The 21,740-nt window shown below is 39.9% G+C and overlaps 1 protein-coding gene across 1 annotated transcript in view; it reads right to left on the minus strand.

The window, feature by feature from the left end:
* The window catches only part of LOC136850265 (small ribosomal subunit protein uS5m), an 81,866-nt gene that overhangs the window by 26,174 nt on the left and 33,952 nt on the right, over positions 1-21,740 (minus strand). The window contains exon 5 of the mRNA XM_067123943.1: positions 14,596-14,826. Within this exon, the coding sequence (XP_066980044.1) occupies positions 14,596-14,826 (231 nt within the window). The remainder of the gene's footprint in view (positions 1-14,595; positions 14,827-21,740) is intronic.

Consider the following 21,740-nt stretch of genomic DNA (forward strand, 5'->3'; position numbering starts at 1 on the left):
AGAAAATAGCCACTGTCACCTTTTTCTTTTCAAATCCTTTTTAATATGATCTTCTATTTGAGTTAACGGGTCTAGTGTAGATCTACCAGCTATTGATCCCGATTGGGTAGGGTGATAAAATTGAGTGTTTTGTTATGACACTTTGTTAATCTCAAACTAACCATTTTCTCCAACAGTTTGCACAAGCAACTTGTTAGAGATATTGGCCTATAATTAGTGGGGTTGCTAGGGTCTTTTCCTGGTTTACTGATGGGTATGATTATTGCATGTCTCCATTTAGTTGGGAAGACATGCGTTAGCCATATGCTATTATATAATTTTAATAAGAATTCTTTAGCTAGTGTGGCTAAATTCTGGATCATTTCAAAAGAAATCATATCATGCCCTGAGCTGATGATCGACATGATTTTAGGGCAAAATTAAGTTCGTTCATATTGAATTCTTGGTTATAATCAAGGTCCTCATCAGTTTCAAAATTAAGTGTATGATTTATTTTTGTGTTCTAATTCTTTTGAAGTGTTCATCTAAATTAGAATAAGCACTAATATCTTCTATATGTTTGGCTAATATATTTGAAATATCTTGTAGGTTATGATTTAGTTTGCCATTATATAGTATTGGGCTTCTAGGTGGTCTTACATGTTTACCATTGATTTTACGGATTTTGTGCCATATTTCTCAATTGAAGTATTTGGTGACAATTCCGATATATAATTTTTCCACGACTGAGCTTTTTCGAATATTATTGTTTTTCGAAATTTTGCATTATATTTATTGAAAAGTGGTTTAATGTGATCAATAGTTATACTTATAACTATTATCTTGTTTAGTTTGTTTATATTACAAGGGCCTTTATTATGGTGTTTAATCTGGACTTTAGTCTACTCAAATTACGTGCCAGTGTGTGTTTGGTTCGATTTAAGAGAGATAAATTATTAGACCACCATGGAACGGGGATATATTAGGGGTTGAAGAAGTTTTGGGGATGCATTTATCTGCAGCACTGATTACAAAACTGGAAAAAGAAATCATTCGTGACATTATTGTTTTGATTTAATGGGAAGGAGGATATTTCTAGTTTGTAAATTGTATTTATCCCAGTCAGCTTTCAGTAAATTATATTTTATGGGAAATGATTGTTTTTGGTTGTTCAAATAATTCAAAACTATTGGAAAGTGATCACTAGTATATGAGTCGTCTAGGACATTCCATTCCAGTCTCTCAACTAATTCCAGTGAGCATAATGAAATATCTATTGAGGAGAAGGTTAAATGAGTTTTTGAGAAATGCGTTGGTGAATCACTTTCATTCAGGCAATGTAAATTCTGAACATTTATGCAATTCTCAATGTTTGAGCCGCCAAGTTACTAGCATGTGCGCTGTCCCACAATGGGTTATGGGCATTAAAGTCGCCTACTATTAGTAGGGGCCATTTACATTATTTACTATTTGTGCTAAATCCCTAAAGTTTGAGTTAAAATTTGGCTGATTATATAGATTTATTATAGAGATAATTTGATTGTCTGGCATATGCAATTTGATTGCAGTTATTTGATATGACAGTGATGTAATATTTAGGGGTTCATAAGTTGAATCGTTATGAACATATATAGCTGTTCTAGCTTGCCATCCACTATTGGTGAGTGGCAAGCTAATTTATAGTTTCTAAAGTCCTTAGGAGTTGTACCAATATGCTGTAGACATATGCAAACAGGTTTATGTTCCTTTAGTATTCTCTGGATTTCACCTAGCCGAAGCCGAGTAGAAAATCCATTCATGTTCCACTGAATTATTTTATTGGTCATTGTTTGGGGATTGGCGTTAGATTTTGTAAGTTAATTGATGATTTAGCTACATCCCGTAACATTTAAGGGAGTTTGTGTTGCTTTGTGGTTTCTTTGCAGATAGGTTTGATTGCTGAATATTTGATGCATTGATCGGTTCTTCTTCATATTTCCTTATTAGAAATCTATTTGAGTTTTGATCATGTTTTTCTTTAGTTTTAAGGATTCTGAGCATAGTTCGCCATCTTGATGGAATGTTAAAGGGCATTTTCGGAACCTAGTAAAGTTATTTATGAAATTTCAGGTTATATTTTCATTTTTTGTTAGGTAAACGATTGTGCGTAATGATAAAACACTCTTGACATCCGCAAGATAAATCATGTTCCAGTGTTGAAGGAATGGTTTCTAATCTCTGGGTCCCATCTATGCTCCCATTACTGGATGTTGTAATATTTTGTTAGGAATTTCTGGTATAGGCATACTGGATCTCCGATGTGCTGGTACAAAATTTTGATTTGAATTTTTAGGTTTATTATTATTACTATTCTTTGGTCTTGTTGAGGGTTGATTTGATGTGGTTGTAATTTGATTAATTTTATGGGTTTTGGTTCTTCAGTGGGATGTTTAACCGAAAGTTTCTGCATTGATTTCGGTGATGAGAGTGCAGAAGAGTTAGTTGATTTATCCATATTTGGGAATCGTTATTTATATTTGTCTTGGATTGTGGAACACTATGGATTTCCACTTGTGATGCAGTTAATGTAATCTGTTTCTGATTAATGGGTGAGACTGGGATTTTGCTAGATCGATCTATGAATGGAATGTTAGGTTTTTTTCCCTTAGGGGGAGTTCTATCAATTACTTTCCTTTTTTTATTATGGTTATTTTTGTCAATTAAGTTTTCTGTGGATGATGTTAATGCATTATGAGTTTCCAGATCTGGATTATTAACCTTTGTTGAGTTTTCCATATTATTGGAATTCCTTTCTGAACGATTAACTTCGCTTGTTACTGGAGAGGCCTTTTGCAACTGTACTCTTGGGCTTTTATGAATAGTAGAGGAGGGGGAGAGGTGTGTCACATCTATTCTGTGTTGAGATTCTTTATGTTTATTATGAGTTGTTACAATATTTGAATATGAATGGAGTTTTGCTGGGTCATTGATTCCTCTCACCTTCAATTCGAGTTTGGCTTCGTTAACGGGCATACCAGTTCTGTCCATTAACATTTGTAATTCTGTATAATATTGATAAAATATACAGTCTTTAGATTTAGCATGATGATTTAATTTGCAATTTACACATTTGAAGGTTTGCATTTCCAATTTGTTGTGTGGTTTTCAGAACATACAGCGCATATAGCGTTATTTCTACATCTTTTGGTTGAATGGCCATATTTTTGACAGTTAGAGCATTGGAGAGGTTTAGGGACAAAGGGGCGAACCTCTCTATTCAGTCCCAGAATTTTTATTTTTCGTGGTAGTTCCCGGTTTGTAAATTTTATTTTGACTATTTCAACATGTTTATTTGCATCCCTTCTACTTGGGACAGCATATAATTCCAAGTCATGTATGTTATTGTATCTTAGTTTAAGGAGTCAATTAAGATTTGTTTTGATGGTAGCTCTTTTTCATCATTGTCTGGGAGCATTACTGTGCCTTGTGTATAATTAAGTGTTTCATGGCTGGTTACTCTTACTTTTATTTCATTTATGTTGGTTATTTGTAGAAAAGTTGTTGATTGGGCTTTGGTTGTTGTTTGTATTAGCCATTCATTGTTTTTGATATGTCTACATTCCATGTCTTGTGTGGGGTGTATATTTAATAATCTGTTCTCTAAAATGGCTGGTGAGATCTGTTTTTCTGCTTTTAATATTAAAAATCTGGACCAATTGTCTGGTCCAAAAATATGTTCAAAATGAACTAGTGTTGGATTTAGTCGATAGTTATTTCTTTTTAATTTTTTCACATTCATCGGTGATGAGCTGTCTTGTGTTGATGGGGTTTTAGGGGGATTATTTGTTTCTATTTTAGAGTTATTGTCCTTAATGTATGGTTCCAGTGTTACAATACTGGAGTTTACCAATTTGTTATTATTTGTTTCTTTTTCTTTTTGACTTTCTAGACTCTTGAGTCTTTAGTGATTGATATTTTACTTGGAACAGGATGTTCCGTTGTAGCATTTCTATCTATGTTAGGAGATTCGGGAGTGACGTTCCATTAGTCATCGACGTGCCAGAATTTTACCATCATGGGGTCCAGGGGTACTAATATCCTATAGACTACTTTGCATAAAAGATATATATAAAAAAAAAAAAAATTAATAAATCTTGAAAAGATATCATTGGCTTTTTATGAAGTTGGATGTTCACTAATGGCACAAGTGGGAACTGACTCCCAAATGTCCGTCCCTACCCTACCCCAAAAGGGGATGGCACATCATGATTAGTATGGCCCAAGTGTAAGCAAAACCCGCTTGCTAGGATTGAGTGTATTGTAATAATACAGTCATCCCCATCCTAATCACAATATGGGCTAACCGGACAGAAAGCCGAGAGTCCTATTCCTAGAACCAGGGCCCCTGGAATCCGTGGTCCAGCTCCACAGAATAGTTCCGCCTGAAAAACCAGGTCCGAACATTATCAGGTAGTTGATGGTTCTACCACAGTTCCCACTATTTAGCTTCAGATTCAACTTCACTCCATGCCATGATATGTTTTCCTATTTATTAATTTTGGTAATTTTGAAAAAAGTGGAAAATCCACAAAATTATTCCTAAAGCGTATTTATATATATGTGGGACACTTGGGATCAAACTTAGGAAAACAGATCCCTAGGTTCGAGAGCCCCTCACCACGTCAAAGGTGGTCCCAATTTGAGGGGTGAATCGCTAAAAAACTGTAAAATTTGTTTCATCAACAATTGCTATTTTTTCAATAGCATTTAAAATCCCAAGAAACTCTGCCATAAAAATAGATGTTAAAACAGGAAGTGCACCTTTGGTGCAAAATTTATTACTAAAAACTCCAAATCCAATGCCTGAGCTGGATTTGGAGCCATCTGTGAATACACAAGTTGAACCCTTATGAACCTCACTGTTCCACAAATATGGAATGGATCTCTATGTCTGTCATTTTTCTTAAGACCTTAAAAATACTTACAAAATGAAGTTTCTGTTAATTTCCATGGTGGGGTTGGTGACATTTTACAAGGAAGCACCTCATTTCTACTAATATCAGTAGTGCCAAGTATCTGTTTAGGTCTATATCTGTATGGTTGTGGACATTTAGGATGCATCTCATAGTACCTAAAATGTCTTTTGCTTGTCATAATTTGAAAAGCTAGGAACTGGGAAGTCTCTGCATCCTATACCAGTAGCAAAGGATGGATGACTGGCGATGGAGATGTAAAGGCAACTCCCCAGCATCAACCAACAGGCCTGATACTGGCGAAGTCTTGAAAGCACCAGTGGCCAGTCTAATATCTGTATGATGTATAGTCAAGCATTTACAGCCTGCTGGGGGTTGCAGAGAATATACTTCACACCCATATAGCAATTCTGATAAAGTCAGGGATTTATGCAACCTTAAAAGTATCTGACAGTCTGCACCCCAGGACATATGAGCTAAAACTTTGAAACCGTTTAAAATCTTCTGACACTTTGTCTTCAACATCTTTAGATGAGACACCCATGTTAACCAATGATCAAAAATTAAACAAAGGAATTTGGTTTCCTCTACACAGGGAATTCTTTGGCCTTTGATATATATATCTGGGTCTGGATGAAGCCCATGAATGCGGCAAAAGTGGACAACAACTGTTTTGCTAGTTGAAAATTTAAACCTATTTAAATCTGACCATTTAGTGATGTTATTTACTGTAAGTTGGAGATTTCTTTCAATAACAGACATCCTGGATCCTGCAAATAATATAGAAAGGTCATCAACAAAAAGTGTGTGCAATACATCATAGGGAATATGAGGAGAAATACCACTGATAGCAAGTGCAAATAGGGTAGCACTAAGAACGCTACCTTGCGGACCCCTTCTTCTTGGAATTTACTTTCTGATAGAGTATTACTATAACTTGAAAGCGTTGACTTGTCAGAAAGGCCTTAACAAACAATGGCAGTTCTTCTCTAAGTCCTGACTGATGGATGGTTTTAAGGATTTCATATCTCCATGCTGTGTCATAAGCCTTTTCAAGGGCAAAGAATATAGTCACATGATGCTGCTTTGATGCAACCGACTCACATATAGATGACTCGAGACGAATCAAGACATCAGTAGTAGAATGCATTTTTCGAAATCCACACTGTGCAGGTGATAAAATATTGTTTTTTTCTAATACCCAAATAAGCCTTGTATTGACTATCTTTTCCATATCTTACAAAGACAAGATGTCAAGGCAACTGGACAGCAGCTTGTAGATAAAAATTTGACCTTTCCAGATTTTAAAACGGCTAAAAGTAAAGCTAGTTCCCGAACTGATGGAAAACTGTGATCACATCAAATTCTGTTGATAATGCTAATTATGAAAAGCTTAGTGTTCTTACATGCATGCTTAATCACTGCATATGGAACCTCATCAGGGCCTGGGGCTGTGTCTGTACATGTTGACAAGGCAGAGTCAAATTCTCTCTCAGCAAATGGAACATTGTAGTGTTCTTCTATACTGGATGAAAAATCAAGGGACTTTTGTTCTTTCCTGAAATGATATTGGAATCCAGGTGTTTCTGATTTCTGGGGAACTTTTTCAATATGGTCTACTAATTTGTTACTCACTTCCAATGCACTTGTGATGTATTGCCCATTAGCCTTTAATACAGGGGAAAGGTTAGGAATATATTTGCCTGCTATTTTATTAACTCTTCTCCACACAGCTGAAAGTGGAGTTCTTTTATTCACTGAAGAAACAAAGGATGACCATGATTGGCAACGGGTTGCTTTTAATGCAATGCCAGAACTGTGCACTACACTTTTTATATACTATGATGTTATGTTCTGTTCAATTTCGTCCGCATCTAGTTAGAGTGGTTCTTGTGGCCCAGTGAGGTAACTGGAGTTCAGGTAACCACCAAGGAACTGGTCAACGGCAGAATAAGGCAGTGGTTTTAGGAAAAGAATGCAATCCAGCAGTGTGAAGAGTACCATTAAGTAAATCAATAGCATCATCAACACTGCTAAACTCATCCGCATCACCTTCGATTTCACTTAATTCCCTGAACTTATTCCAATCTGCTTTATTCGAGCACCGGCAAGATGTATGCTCTGGTGGACTACTATTGCTTTTAATGATTACTGGTGCATGGTCACTAGTATGCCAGTCATCCAATGTTCTCCAGTGAAAGTCAATAAGGCAGTTAGAACTAACAATGGATAGGTCAATACATGACAAAGTGCCTGTTTGTATATGAAAGTGAGTAGGTTCACCTGTATTAAGAATCCCTTTGTCTTCGTTTTCAACTAGTGATGCTATGAGATTGCCTTTTCTATTAGCTAAAACATCACCCCACAATGGATATCTATTGTTCATGCCTCCTACAAGAAGAAACAGTTGAGGAAGTTGATTAATCAACCCTACTACATCATTATAGCAGACATCATCATTGGGAGGTAAGTAGAGAGCAAACAGCATATTTTCTATTTAATTCTACTTGCACTGCTACTGCTTGTTGAAGGGGAATTTGCAGACTTAAAGATATCTGAGGAATGTCATGGTGAATATAAACCATGTCATGGTGAATATAAACCAAACTCCCTCCATGACTTCCTACTTGAGGATTATAAGCAGTTCGGTATGCAGTGTATGCCCTTGGACTACGAGTATTAATATCCAACATCGTTTCCTGTCAACAAATAAAAACTGGAGAGAATTCATGAATGAGCATCTTAAGCTCTTCATACTTAGCCCTCAGACCTTGACAGTTCCACTGCAAGATGGAGGAGAAAATGCTGGTTATTTTCTAGAGGACTCTTTGAAAGAAGTCCTCAATTCTGTATTTTTCATTTTTATTGCTAATTCCTGATGATTTTTTAAAGGACAGTCGAGATATTTTTGCTTTTACACTCTTTACAACAATGTGTAGCTTATCTGATTGGCAAGGATTGTGGTGTAGATCAACAGTGATTTTTGAGTGAATGATCTCATTAGGATATCTTGATCCATCAACTTCGTTTATAGACAATATTTCATACCTACTGCTAGGTATTTCAACATGTAAAACTGAAGGAGAAAATGAAGGTGGTCTCCCTCTTTTCTTACTGGAAAGGGGGAGGTGTGTTGGTATATTCCCTGTTATTTGTGCATTAACATGCTCTTGAGTAACAAGTTCCTCTCCTAAATCGGGCAGAGAGAGCATCAGAGATAACAGCCTAAGGCTGCTCATCTTAGGAGAAGAACGTGCAGAGGGATGGGGAGTAATACCCAAAATTGGAGATACTGATATCTGAACTGGAGGCTGAGCATTTATATTTGAACTCATGTTTGTATTCACTGGCCTACCTGGCATTTTTGGTTTATCTAGCTTGCTGATATTTGATTTCAAGGTATCAGCATATTTCTTTTCCTTACTTAGAAGTGTTCTGGCATAACCCACACTTATATGCTCTGCACCTGATTTTAGTAGAGCTGCTGTTTACATTTGAAAACATAGGGATTTTTTGTCACTGGACTTATGACCCAGATTACAATTAATGCACTGCATGCCTAATGTGCATTTGCCATGAGCTGGTGCAGAACAGTTGTCACACAACTTGTCATTTTTACAAGCTCGCGAAGAATGATCATATCTGAAACAATTGAAGCACAGCAATGGTTTTTGTTTGTATGGGCGTACCGACACCCTTTCATTTTCTACATACAAATGAGAGGGAACATTATGATCCTCAAAAGTAATAATTATCATTGTAGTTTTTGGAATTTTATGTACCTGCCAAATCTGTTTTGGACACATATCTAATATCTCCTTTTCTTTGAAGTCATATCAATTCCTATTGAAGACTACCTTTCCATAACTAAAATTAATATGGAGTTTGACATCTGCTAACACTTCATTGTTACCCACAGTCGAACCTCATTAAGACAGGCTAATAGGGGGGCCACAGTGTCCGTCATAGCTGATAGTCCGGTTTAACTGGCGCCTATCTATATATATACCTATAAACATACCGTATTTCATTATATTTATAAAGAGTATGAATAATGAACCAATATAGAAACATCTGAATTAAAGCTCATGGTAAAAGATGAAAAATGAAGAATAAAACATGATAAAAATTATAAAATTTAGCCGCATATGTAGATGTCTAAGCTGAGACATGAACACATAATTGTTAAGTAAAAAGAAGTGGAGTCCCTAAAATGAAAAGTAAGAATGAAATTTAGATTACAGGTACACAATCCTTTACCCGAAATCCTCAGGCCCAGATATGTTTCAGTTTTTAGAATTTTTCAGATTTCTGAACTATGGAGTCTGGAGCATATCAAACATCACTATTGCGGCAAAAAAATGTTTTCCCTTTTTTCATGTTTTTTATTTTAATTATTTATTCATTTGTACTGTAACAGAGACAAGATTAACTGGGGTCAATAAATTGGATTTGGGGAATAATTTATGTTTGTTGACATCTGGCTGATGGGATGGAATGCATTATCAGGGAGTAGGATTACTGTTGGGATGCAAGGCAAAGAAGGCTGTATGTGAATGGGATCCTATGGACGAGCGATTGTTGTACGCATGGTTCAAGTCTGATTATGGTAACATCAGTCTGTTTGTGTGTTATGCACCCACTAATGATGCACCTGATGAAAGGAAAGATGCATTTTATGAAAAGTTGCAGGAAGGAATAGGAAGAGTTGCTAGCCATGATGTTTTGATTTGCATTGGAGACCTCAATGCAATAATGGGCTGCTCGAATGAGGGATTTGAGGCTTGTATGGGTAAGATGGGTGTCGGTGATAGGATGAGTGAAAATGGAGTAAGGTTTGAGAGTTTCTGTCTAACAAATAACTTAGTCATTAGGGGCATACTTTTCCAACACCACAATAACACAAGATGACATGGGTGTCACCATGTGGAAAATATAAAATCAGATTGATCACACTGCTGTTAGTAAAAGGCACAGAAGCTCTTTGCTAGATGTTCGTGTTAATCATCTCAGCATTGCAAAAATAAGACTTAAGCTAAAAAGTCAGAAGGGAAAACCTGTTGTTGATAGGTACAATATTGAAATGCAGAAACAGGTTTTTGGTGTTGGAAACATTGGAGGAGGGAGGGAGAAGTGTAGATGAGATGTCATGGGATGTAAATAAAGCTTTGCATGAGGCTGCTGGTTGTATGATTGGAGGGAGACTCAGATTGAGGAAAAAGATGTGGATGTTATAAGGAAACATGCAGTATGATCAAAAAGAGAGGTGAAGCAAAACTGAGGAGTGAAATGCATTGTGTTAGTGATGAAGATTTTGAATTTGCAAGAACTAAGTACTTGAGTTTGGATTTGGAAGTTAAAAGACTAACTACGAGAGATAAAAGAAGATCTGTTAATGAAAAGGTTGTGGAAACTGAAAAATTAATTAATAAAAATGATGGTCGAGTCAAAGGATAGCATATAGAGCAACTGAAGAGCTGATTGGCAGTGCTGGTAAGCGTAAGGATATACCAGTCAGGGATATGGAAGGTAATTCATTGACCAAAAATGTTGAAATCAGAAATAGATGGAAAGAGCACTTTGAGACAGTTCTTAATAGACTAGTCCCTCCAGAAGGGGATATACCGCCTGCTCAAGAAGATTTAAATATTGATGAAAGTGAGACCAGACTAGAAGTAGTAGCTAAGGCAATAAAACAGTTAAAGAATTATAAGGCACCAGGAGAGGATGGTTTATTCTGAGAAATGTTTAAGGTGGAGGAGGAGAGATTAGTATTTGTTGTGAAGATAATATTCAATGAGACATGGGTAACAGGAATAATACCATTCGGCTGGAAGAATGGTGTGATCATTAAAGTTCCAAAGAAAGGTGATCTGAGTAGGTGTGGTAATTGGGGGGGGAATCACTTTGTCACCTGTAGCCTTGAAAATTTTCTGTAGAGTAATGTTGAATAGGTTGGAGCAAGTGGCTGATGGTATTCTGAGGGATGAACAGGCTGGTTTTAGAAAGGGGTGGGGTTGCAGTGATCAGACCTTCATAGTTATGCATTTAATGCAGCAAAAAAATAAAATGAAAACTCTGCTGTCTTTGTTTTGTTGATTTTGAAAATGCCTTTGATAGTATTTCGAGTAGGACTATGGGAAAAATCATGAGGCATTATGGAATACCAGAAAAGTTTGTGACAGTTATCATGAACATTCATGAGGGCACATCTTGTAAAGTGATGGTTGATGGGTGCTTGAGTGATCCATTTGAAGCCATGTTTGGTGTGATTCAGGGTGGCATTCTGTCTCCTCTGTTGTTTGTATTGGTCGTGGATTATATCATGAGAAGGGTTAAAAGAGAAATGGATGCAGGTATACTCTGGGGAGAAAATGTTAAACTTCTTGACTTGGATTATGCTGATGATATGGTTTTGATCTGCGAGGGACCAGAAAAGATGCAGAGTGTGTTGGATTGTCTAATGAGTGAAGGTCGAAAGGTTGGTTTGGTTATTAATAGTGGAAAAACTGAAATCATGAATATGAATATTGAAAATGCACCGGATTGTCTAATTGAAGGTTTGGTTGTAAAGCAAGTGGATAAGTTTAAATATTTAGGCACTTATTTAGACAAGGACGATTCTCTGACCACAAATTTATGGAAAGACTAAAGAGGGCTCACCATGCAATGGGAATGCTTAAAAATATTTGGAGTACTAGCAATTTTTCTGTGCAAACAAAAATCAAAATTTACGGGCATGAGTCATGGTACAGTACAGTGACTTCGGATAATAAATTCTTAGCATTTGAAAATAAGGCACTCAGAAGAATATTAGGAATTAATTGGAGGGACAGGATTTCAAATAACAGAATTAGAGAAGTAACATAGGTGCAGTCGGTCGATAAGTATGTTAGATTCTCACGCTGGAAGTGGCTAGGCCATGTGTATAGAAGACAGGGAATAGTACGAGATACACCAGGGCAGGTTGCCCTTGGCAGAAGAGGTAGAGGTAGGCCAAAAGAGACGTAGTTAAGGACAATGAGGCAGGTAGCAGGAGACGAGTGTTGGGGAGATCTAGAGGAGTTAGCCCAGGACAAAATGTGGTGGCATGAGTTCATCGAGGCCCTGTGCATCCCCATGGGTGCCACAGGAAATGATTGATTGACTCATTATAGTTTGTTATTATTTATATTAATATACTGTTAAATGAATGTGAGATAATATTAAGATCATCAATAATAAAATAGTAGACAATTAACACCATAAGTTCACTAACACATTTTGTTTTCAACAAAAACTCCGTAAAACGCAAAAATATACCTGACCAAAATATTTCTATTTCAACTTGTGAATTTCAACGATAAGTAAGACTATAAAACTTGGAGATGATTGTTTTTTATTGTTACTGATGTTGTCATCAGCTTGCAGTTGTAAATCTGAGGATGGTCCAGGACTAGGATTTGCAAGTGATGACACATCACCATGACAGACTAATATAGTGTTATGAAAAAATCTCACAGCAAATTAATTCATGTTTTCATGAAGAAATAATTATATAAAGCAAATTACTTAGTAATTTTTGCCATCAGCAGTCAAATAATCACGATCATGACAATGTTCAAACTTAGTGCCATCATGACATGTCTATAAATAGAACAGATGTAGAGGACTGTCACTGGCAACCAGCCAGCCAATCAGGTTTTAGCTGCATTCTGTCTGAGAAACCAAACAATGCAAAAAGAATTTTCTCGAAGTTGGTCTTGGCAAGAATAGTATCTGCCGACAAAGTGAAAAACTATAAATGGACTAATGGCTTTCCATGCAACCTTCTCAAACAAATGTGGCAACACTGTGCAAGCTGGCTTTGTTCACCACTACTTGCCAGGTCTGTAAAAGAAATCACACATTACTTGCCAGATCTGAAAAAAAAAAAAACACACACACACATACACACAAATTCCCATTTCTTTTTGTCAGGGAAATCAGGTGGGTTCAAGGACCATAGCAGCTACCAAAGCACAGCGTAGTTACTCCTTAAAGGAACATGTAAATGAAATTGACAAATGGAAAAATGGCCTAGCTTCTTAATTAAAGCAGCCCAATGACCCAGAAAAAACCCAGTTCACAGGAAGTAACATCAGTGATTATCAACCTCTTTTTATTCAGGATTCCCATTTGGAATTCATAATGAGGGTTCAGGAAAGAACCTATACAGTATATGTGTTACATGTATGGCTCTGGGTTACTTACTTAAATATGTTGGGGTGGGATGCACGATACAGTAACTGCTCCAGCCAAACAATAACAGTAGAGTGAAAAAGGACCATCTGGGATAGCAACCATGACTTCTAAGTACCTAAGGTGACCTGACCAGGCATAACATTTCATCAGTAATATTGATTTCCCGCAGAATACAAATTTCATCTTCAACAGGTCTGTTCTTTGACAGGAATAATGGGTCAAGGGAAAACAACAAAGGAAGGCTAGTTGTGTGGGTGAGTTGTTCATCTAAAAGAGCTGAGTTCAATGACCCTGACTCCTGACCCCAAGCTGGTCAAGAAACCTGCCTTCTGGAGCATATGGGTTGTGGCTGTATTGGGACGACTTAGTTGAGAAAAAAACAGGAGCCAAAGAACCTTATTTGAGAACAAGGGAATAGTAGCCTTCACAAGAGCAGGTCTCAGCCCTTTAAGGACCAGAGGGTGGGGCTAAAGACTTTAGTATTGAAGTGTATGTCAAACTCGTACTGCAAGGGCCCTAACAGTGCAACCATGTACTTTATCACTGGTAACTACAAGGTGCATGTGTGTGGAGGTAATCTAACACGCCATACTGAATGGCACTGACAGATGAAGTCTAGTTTCTGCACCAGGTAACTAGCAATGTTAGATGCATAATTCTCACAGTACTGTACATTAGACTTCAAAAAATTGCACTTGAAGGTTCTGGCTCAGTGCGAGACGCATACACAACTTTCCCTCCTACTGACTGGGATAGAACAACAAATGGCAGTGAAATCAATATTCTTGCATGTTGTTTTTATGGAACCAACCTATGGCCATTGGACTAATTTTGAGCCAATAGGTAGGCAGTTTCATATAAGGCTGACAGACTCTTGAACTCTTCAAAAATCTAGGACAATGTAGAGAATAAGTAGATTGTCCTCCATGTGTTCCATTCCTGTCAGAAAGTGTTTCTTACCACTGACTGAATGTCCAGGTTTGGAGAGGCATACACAGGGAGCTGATGTGTTTCTCAAATAAAAAAAAAGGTCCACTTTGGGATGAAGAAGCAGGTTGGCAATCACTTAAAGGGAGGGTTTGTCCAACATCCACTTACCAACACAATCAGTGAGGCTCTTGGTCCTAAACTTTTTTATTACTGCAGAAAAGAAGCAATAGGTTGCATTTCTTTTCAAGCTTTATATCTCCCAAACGAAAATTACAGCAAAGAGTTAACAGGCAAAATTTTGATTACAACTGACACTTTATTCTAGAAATCTTATGCTCTTTGTTCATCACAGCATAAGGACAGATAAAACTTTTTTAAAGGCAGATAAACCTTTTATATCACAAGCCAGTACTTTAAAATCAACTAGAGTAAGTGCCCACACAAATTTCTATAATAGGAAACTGCAAATAAGTAAATAAAATTAAAAGTTAAATCAATCTAAACTACTTACGTGTATGTCCATTGTATCTTTCAAAGTATATCAGCTTTTGAGAAGCCCTGTTCTTTGCCTTTTTTATTACTCCAGGAACAGTGGTAGATCTAGCAAGAGCAAATCCACCTAAACCATTGCCATTTCCTGTGACAACAAACAAACTCATTTGCTTTTTTCGCCCAAAGATGCCACTCATATGCGTCACAGTTTTGAACTCCAGCACTTTGGTATCAAACCCTTCAAACGTATCTGAAACAGTGAAAGAATCACATAACTCTGAAATTCATAAAAATAAAGCATTCATATGTTGGCTAAGACAATTTACAAATGAGCAACCCAAACTTCAATGGATACCTATCACTCCATAAAATGGTTTTTCATGGAATCCTTTTCAGATTCTACTTTGATCAGTTGTTTATATCGCTGTCTTTTGCTTGATTTATTTTGGAGATACTCTCTACAAATCAAGATTATTCCCATGTTTTACCAGTGAATTAATACAGATATCACATGAAAGAAAAGTTAATAAAAAATAAAAAATACCCAATTCAATTTAATACCCTTAATATGTGACGAAATGTGTGTGTCACAATCTCTACAATGAACAGTAAACAGTTAAAGGAACTTTAATTTTTCCTACAGAAATTAGTTTTCCAAAGCCTCAACTGCTTACCAGTAGCAGTGACAGACAGCATTAAAAGTAAAAATAGTGGTGGTCTACTGCTCTTATATTGCAACTAACATCTTAGCCTTTCATTCATTGTTGTTCCTTAAGCTATCTGCTTTGGAGAAGGAAGCAATGATACTTTCTCTGACCGCTCAAATGTGTGTATCAACACTGGAGTCGTGTGAAGTTGTGAGCAGCTCATCCCATAAAACCCTTTCTGAAGTTGCATCAGGGATGATACAAATGGATTATCCTTATGATTATAGAGATCTTTGGGTTACGACAGTCTCGACCTATGACGTTTTGTGGTTACAATGTGGTCCCCATAAATGATTAACCCTCACAGTCTGGGATAAACATATATTAAGCACATCCCTAGACCAGGCTACATTTAAGGATGGCCAATAACAAAAAACTCATCAATGGAAAGAGGCACATATGCATATGCACACGGCATGAGAAAAAAGTTTAAAAAATTTTTCTGTACCTTCCAGGGAAAATGATATTTTAATGATAAAATAAAGTTTGTTCATACTTACCTGGCAGATATATATAAAGCTGTAATCTCCGAAGTCCGACAGAATTTCAAAATTCGCGGCACACGCAGTGGCCGATCAGGTGGTTAGTACACATTCCCGCCGCTGGGAGGCGGGCATCAGGAACCATTCCCATTTTCTATTCAGATTTTCTAACGCCTCTGTCTCCTGAGGGGAGGAGGGAGGGCAATGTGAATATATATATCTGCCAGGTAAGTATGAACAAACTTTATTTTATCATTAAAATATTTTGTTCATGAGACTTACCTGTCAGATATATATATAGCTGAATATCACCTTTGGAGGGGGGTAGAGACAGCCAAGAATTAGGGAAAAAACCAGTTTATTGGTAAAATTATTTTGGTTCCTTATCTGATAGCGTAGCTGCTGAGTGGTTACTGTCACTCTAGTCTGCTTCTGCTTTACTAGAGACCCCAGCAGGTAGTGACCTATATAGCTGGCGACTTCTAGATGATCTGTTAACGGGGCGTGACCACAATGTGACTAGATCATAGACCATACAAAGAGGACAAAAGAGCATTACTAACCACCTAACCAACACCTAAAGCATTAGGTGCAAAGGATTGGGAAGACTGCCTCCAGCAGTCAACCCAACAACCATAAAAACACAATTAAAAAGGGATAGGATCAGAGTTACCCCCTGTCCCCAAGGTTGCTGAAACAGCAATGTATGGTCCCAGCGAAGAGCAATTTTCGTATGCTACCTAAACATCTCGCCAAGAGTGTGAGGCAAACACCGAATTGCTTCACCAAAATGTGGCACTGAGAATGTCACTGAGTACCATATTTTTCTGGAACGCCATGGAGGTAGCAACTGCCCTCACCTCGTGAGCGTTAACTCTCAACAACTTGAAGTTGGAGTCGTCACAACTAGAGTGTGCGTCCTTAATGAAGAATGCCAGTGCATTCTTCGACATAGGTTTAACTGGTTGCCTCACAGAACACCATAAATTATCCGAGGGACCACGAGTGTCCTGGGTTCTTTTAAGGTAGTACTTGAGAGCTCTAACCGGACATAGAACTCCCTCAGGTTCCTGTCCAATAAGGTCTGCTAAACCTTTAATTTCAAAGTGTCTAGGCCAAGGGTTAGAAGGCCTTTCATTCTTAGCCAAGAACTTAGGGCTTAAAGAGTAGACAGCATCGTGTTCCTTGAAGCCCACATGACGGCCTTGAACCGCTCACTCTCTTCGCGTCGCCAGAGCCGTGAGGAATGCCGTTTTTCGAGTAACATCCTTAAGGGATGCAGAGTGGAGAGGCTCAAAGGACTAAACATCAAAAACTTGAGCACAACGTCCAAGTTCCAAGCAGGAGGAATTAGCTGAGGAACCTTAGACGTCTCAAAAGATCTCATAAGATCGTGGAGGTCCTTATTGTCAGACAAATCTAGTTCTCTGTGTCTGAAAACAGTCGAAAGCATGCTCCGATAACACTTGATAGTCGGAACTGCTAAATTGAGTTTTTCTCTTAAGTAAAGGAGAAAATCAGCAATCTGGCTCACGGTGATATAGGAAGAGGAAAAGCCCTTCTTTCTACACCAACCCTTGAAGGTTGTTCACTTAGCTTGATATACCTTGTTAGATGAAGATCTTCTGGCTCTAGCGATGGCCCATGCCACCTGGCCAGAAAACCCCTCGCTCTGACCAATTTTCGATAGTCTGAATGCAGTCAGGTTCAGAGCGGGAGGTTTTGATGATATCTCGTGAAGTGGGGTTGTCTGAGCAGGTCTGCTCTCATAGGAAGGGTTCTCGGAACGTCTACCAACCAGAAGAGAAACTCCGAGAACCAGTGGTTCGAAGGCCAAAACGGGGGGATGAGAGTCATCCTCGTCCCTTGTGAGGCCGCAAACTTGCGTATGACTTCTCCCAGAATTTGAACGGGGGAAAGGCATAAACATCTATTCCCGTCCAATCCCAGAGAAGAGCATCTATCCAACTGCCCTGGGTCAGTACAGGTGAGCAGTATAGAGGAGCCTCGCTGTTCTTGAGGTCGTGAAAAGATTCACAAGATGGCGACCCCAAAGTTTCCAAAAATCTTGGCAAACCTCCTGATGAAGGGTCCATTCCTTTGGCAGGAGTTGATGGCGCCGTCTGAGCAGGTCTGCTCGAACATTTTCGACCCCTGCAACAAAACATGTGAGAATCGAAATGTTGCGAGCATAGGCTCAAAGAATAATCTCTCTTGCAAGGCTGAACAGGGAACAAGAGTGTGTTCCGCCCTGTCTCTTGAGGTAAGCCAATGCCGTGAGTGTTGTCCGAGTTTACTTGAACTACACGATTGCAAACTTGGACCTCGAAGAATTGGAGAGCTAAAGATAGCCGCCAACTCTTTGATGTTGATGTGCCATGACACCTGTTCCCCTCTCCAGGTTCCTAACACTTCCTCTCCCCTTAAGTGTTGGCCCCCAACCTGTTGACGACGGGTCGGAAAAACAACACTAGGTCGGGGTTCAGAAGCTTGAGGGAGATCCCTTTTTTTTTTTTTTTTTTCAATTTCGTTGGATCGAGCCACCAATTCAGATCCTCTTTTACAGAAGGAAGAATTCTCAATTCCTCTTCCAAGTCTTCCTTGCTTTGCCAGTTCTCCAACAGAAAGAACTGAAGAGGCCTGAGATGCAGTCTCCCCAGGGAAACAAACTTCTCCAGCGAGGAAATGGTCCCCAGCAGACTCATTCATTCCCTCACCGAGCATGTTTCCTTCCCCAAGAAGGCCGAGACTTTTTCGTAACATAGAAGTTGCCGTTCTTGTGACGGAGACGCTATAAAAGCCGCTGAATACATCTGAATTCCCAGACACAATGGACAGTGGGGATCAGCTGCGACTTTTCCACATTGAACAGAAGTCCCAGGGACTTCACGAGTTGCAGAGTCAACTGAAGGTTCTCCAGACACCTTCGCTTCGACGACGCTCGAATCAACCAGTCGTCCAAGTAGAGAGAGATCCTGACGTCCGACAGGTGCAAATGCATCGCAACGTTCTTCATGAGAAGTGTAAACACCCTCGGAGCTGTGCAGAGTCCAAAGCAGAGAGCCCTGAACTGGTACGTCTAGTCCCCCAAGACAAACCTGAGATACTTCATCGAACGTGGATGAATTGGGACGTGAAGATAAGCATCTTGAGATCCAAAGATACCATCCAATCCCCGGGATGAAGGGCTCCTAGTATTGACTGCGAGGTCTCCATCTTGAACTTTTCCTTCCGGACCAAGTTGTTCGGCCTGCTGACGTCCAAGACGGGTCTCCAGCTTACTGAAAGTTTTGGGACTAGAAACAATCTGTTGTAAAATCCCGGGGACTGCGTGTCCAAGACCCGTTCCACTGCTCTCCTCTTGAGCATCTGCTCGAGCAGGTCAAACAGAATTTTCTGTTTGACAGGATGGCAATTGGGAAACAAACCATTTGGGGTTGACGACAAAGGAGGAGGAGACAGGAAAGGAATCAAGTAACCTCTCTCTAACACTAGGAGGGACCAATCGTCTGCCCCTCTCTCTCTCCAGGCTTGTGCAAAATGAAGCCTGGTTCCTAATGGTGTCTGGAGATGAAAGGAGTCACTTGCTACCTCTCTTGGAAGTGACTTTTCCTTTCGGGAAAAACTCTCCCTCGTGGTGCAGGTCTCGTGTTGCTTCCCATGGAAGCCCCTTCACGAAAGGGCTGCTTCTTCTTAGCCAACTGAGGAAAAGAAGAGGACGATGATGGGGCCAAAGGACGTTTAGAAGACCTGGAAAGAAGGTCTTGGGTTGCCTTTTCTTGAAGGCTGGCAGCAATATTCTTAACCAAAGTCTGGGGGAAGAGATGGCTTGAGAAAGGAGCGAACTGCAGCTCTCCCTTCTGCGCTGGTGAAAACAGACTTCACCGAGAAATAGCAAAACAATGCTCTCTTTTTCAAAAGAACTGACGAAAACTGAGACGTCTTACTTAGTCAAGTTCTTCAAAGCCATCTCTGACAGCCTTGTCCATGCACCGCAGTACACTGGACAGCTCCCCCAGACTAATGGAAACCGGATTAGTAGCCTTCGTGTCCAAAACTTCCAGACACCAGTCCAAGAAGTTAAAGACCTCAACAGTCTTGAAGAGGCCTTTAAAATGGTGGTCCATCTCAGTCAGAGTCCAAGACACCTTAAAAGAAGACAAGTGGGATCTTCAAGAGGCGTCGACTAGGCTGGCAAAGTCCCCTTGAGAAGTCAAGGGAACCGTTAAGCCAATGTGCTCCCTTGTCTCATACCAAATGCCTGCTTTGTCGGACAAACGTGAAGGAGGCAAAGCAAAGAAGTCTTTCCTTGATTTTTCCTGACAGCCATCCAATCCTGGACTTTCTTGAATGCCTTTTTGGTAGATAAAGACTTCCTCATCTTGAGAAAGCCAGAGTCCTTCTCGCTTAAGACAAAGACAACTGCGAAGGTGGAGAGAGAGAGGAGCGAAGGTTGAAAAGTCTCAGGAAACAGATCCTTAAGTAAAATAGCCAGAGTCTGACAATCAGAGGAAGTAGAAGACGAAAGATGTTTCTCTTCATCCGAAGGGCTGACGAAAGAGGATGTTCTTCCCCAGTTGGCGGGTCTTGAGTGAGTGGTGAAAGAAGTTCCGACTCGCCCGATACGTAGCGGGACCTACCCGAGATTAGAAGAAGTCATGGCTAAATTATGAAGGACATCAGAAGTTGAAGCGGGTAGTTGTGCGTCATGATGTACAACAGAGGCGTCAACACAAGAAGACTTTGAAGCGACACGAGGGCGCGCGCGAGGGCGTCATGGCGTGGCGCGCGAGAGGCTCCGTGGCAAGACACGAGAAGAGTTTCACAGCGTGGCGCGGCGTCATGGCTGAAGCGCGCGCGCCGGCGTCAAGGTGAAGCGGCGTGGAAGCGCGTGAAGCGAGCAAGAGCAAGACACGCGCTCCTGGCGTGTGTCAGAGAAAAGTCCAACTCCTCAAATCGGGAAGACGATTAGGAAGCCACTTAACACTCTCTAGACGACAGGCGAGAAAGACGAAGCAGGAGACGAAGGTGAAGGTCTGTACCTCTTAACAGGCAGTTTCAATCTTTGTGAGCGAGGCCTGTCATTTAAGGTTCATGAGAGCATCCAGCTGTTGTTGCAAACCTAACAAAATCTGGACGCGTTGGAGAAGCAACTCTCTCGGGAGAAGGGCTGAACCTGCGAGAAGGAGAGGGGCGAGGAGACGTATACTTCCTTCTCTCTAGCCCTTGCCTTAGCGCGACTGGGGGGTCGAGTAGCGTCATCATTCGAAAAACACTTTATTCTCTTCTGCGGAGGAATATCCACGCAACTTTCTGGGGAAGAGCACAAAACGTCTAGAGGAAGAGGACGTGAAGCGTCATCTCCTCTAAGCTTCTCTTAAGAGGGCGAGAGTCCAACCAAGAGCTCCAACCCCGAGGCGGGGAGGACGTGTCGGAGGACAAGAAGCAATCCTTCAGGATGCGTGCCTGTGCACGATCCCTGGCAGCCTGGGTAGCGTCATCAGGACCTGCCGAAGGGACGCCAGATCGGTGGGAAGCCCCGTAACCCTCATGCGGCTTTTCGACATGCCCCCTCCCTGGTCCTGGGAGTTCGACAGAGGTCCAGACCTAGAGGCATTATAGGGCCGATCTGGCGCCCCCTCCACAACACTAGGGGCACTAGCATTAACACTTTGCACTTGAATTGCATTCACTTTAGTTTCCAGAGCACGAGCACGCATTGACTCCAACACGAGAGCCAGGGAATTACCTTCTGCAGCAACATACTACAGGGTTAGTACTAATATTTACTACAGGGTTACTAGTAGGAGAAAACCCTGACTGTCCAACTAAGGATGCACTCTTGGAGGAAGTTCTCCTCAACCTATCACGCTCCAATTTATGCATATAGGCTTCATATTTCTTCCACTCACCCTCAGATAATCCCTCACATTCATTATACCGATTATCATAGAGCATTGAACACCCTTACATAT

This window comes from Macrobrachium rosenbergii, chromosome 21 (genome assembly GCF_040412425.1).
Source record: "Macrobrachium rosenbergii isolate ZJJX-2024 chromosome 21, ASM4041242v1, whole genome shotgun sequence".
In the NCBI taxonomy this organism is placed as follows: domain Eukaryota; kingdom Metazoa; phylum Arthropoda; class Malacostraca; order Decapoda; family Palaemonidae; genus Macrobrachium; species Macrobrachium rosenbergii.